Source organism: Guillardia theta (assembly GCF_000315625.1).
Source record: "Guillardia theta CCMP2712 unplaced genomic scaffold GUITHscaffold_697, whole genome shotgun sequence".
NCBI lineage: Eukaryota > Cryptophyceae > Pyrenomonadales > Geminigeraceae > Guillardia > Guillardia theta.
In genome coordinates this window covers 1-1,451 of record NW_005434037.1, presented here as the reverse complement: position 1 = coordinate 1,451, position 1,451 = coordinate 1, and the positions used below count along the sequence as shown (strand labels likewise).

Genomic DNA, 1,451 nt, shown 5'->3' with positions numbered 1-1,451 from the left:
TCCCCCCCCCCCCCCTCTCATGCAGGAGGGCAGAGGGCCAGAAATATCCCCCCCCTCCTCTCCCTTCCTCTCTGACGTATGTCAAGATCGTCTCGAACAAGCGGTCGGCCGGGGAAGCAGAGCAGAGCAGAGCAGCTGGTGGGGAGATTTTTGCCCTCTGTCCTCCTGCATGTCTTGACGCTGTCGCAAAGATTCTCAACCTCTGGCGGAACCCAACAAGTCCGACCAGGCGCAGTCGCAGCAGCCGGTCTTGACTTGCGAGCTCAACGGTCTGCTCTGTGCTGAGAGCGTTCGACCTGCTCACTCGCTCTTGCCTTTTGCAGCGACGAGACGCAAAGAGGCGCCGGAGCTCAGAGCTGAGGAGCGAATCCTCGAAGATCCTCCTCCTCCTCCTCCGTCCCCTCCAACAGGCGCTGTTGCCTCCTCCTCGACTCTTGATCCTCCTCCTCCTCCTCCTCCTCTCTACTCGTCCACTTCCTCCACTTCCCTCCCCGCTCAATCTTCTATTGCAACTCTCACCCCTCCTCCTCCTCCTCCTGAAGAGTCCCTTGCTCCTGCTGCTGCTACCTCGCCCGCGGATCCCGAGTGCACGAGTGCAGAGGAAGGGAGGGTTGCAGGCGAGGAGAGCCAGGGAGGAGAAGAGCAGCAGGACGAGGAGTTCATACGATCTATGCAGGAGGACGGGGTGCCGAGCTGTGAACTCATGAGGAAGGTGAGGAACTTTTGTTTCCTTGCCTCTCCCTCCTCTCCTTCTCCTTCAATCGGAGACTCTTCCTCCTCCCTACTCCTGCTCCTGCTCCTGCTCCTGCTCCTGCTCCTGCTCCTGCTCCCTCTCCTGCCCCTGCCCCTGCTCCCGCTCCCGCTCCTTCCCGTTGTCTCCTCGCCTTCTGCTCTTGTCCTCCACCACTTGTGCATCATCGTCTGATCCTCCTCCTCTCCCCAGGCTCTGGGGTCGGAGCATTACCTCGAGCTCGTCCTCCTCACCCTCAAGGCCCTCACGCACCTCCGACGCATGGACAGAGCAGGAGAGCTGGTGCTGGAGGCGCTGGTGCCGGGGAGGTTCACGGAGCAAGAGGAGAAGAAGCAGCTGCACCTGTGGGCTGTGGTTGTGTCCCTCAACGCCGGAAAGGCGCTGGCAGCCTACGATGCTGTGCGGCACGCGTGCAACCTGCAGCCGTACAGTGTGGCGATCTGGAACTTGTTCAACCAGGTGGTGAACAAGGCAGGAAATCAGAAGAAGCACTACAAGTTCGTCCTGCGCCTCCTCCTCCGACACCCCGACAGCGTCCCATGCATGATCCTCATCGGGCATCACTGCCAGATGTCAGGGAGCACGAAGATGGCCCTTGCCGAGTACATCAGGTGAGGAGAGGAGAAGAGGAGGGGGGGAGAGGGAGAGGAGACGGAGACGGAGACAGAGACGGAGACGGAGGAAGGTACGGGCCGTTTGG

General features: G+C 61.0%; 1 protein-coding gene across 1 annotated transcript; it reads left to right on the top strand.

Annotated features, from left to right (window-relative positions):
* Positions 1-1,012: 1,012 nt before the first annotated feature.
* Positions 1,013-1,366, top strand: GUITHDRAFT_123032 (hypothetical protein; the record flags this gene model as incomplete). Its single annotated transcript, XM_005817673.1, has 1 exon — positions 1,013-1,366. One exon carries the CDS (start codon positions 1,013-1,015, stop codon positions 1,364-1,366), a length of 354 nt encoding a protein of 117 aa, XP_005817730.1.
* Between the last annotated feature and the right edge of the window lie 85 nt (positions 1,367-1,451).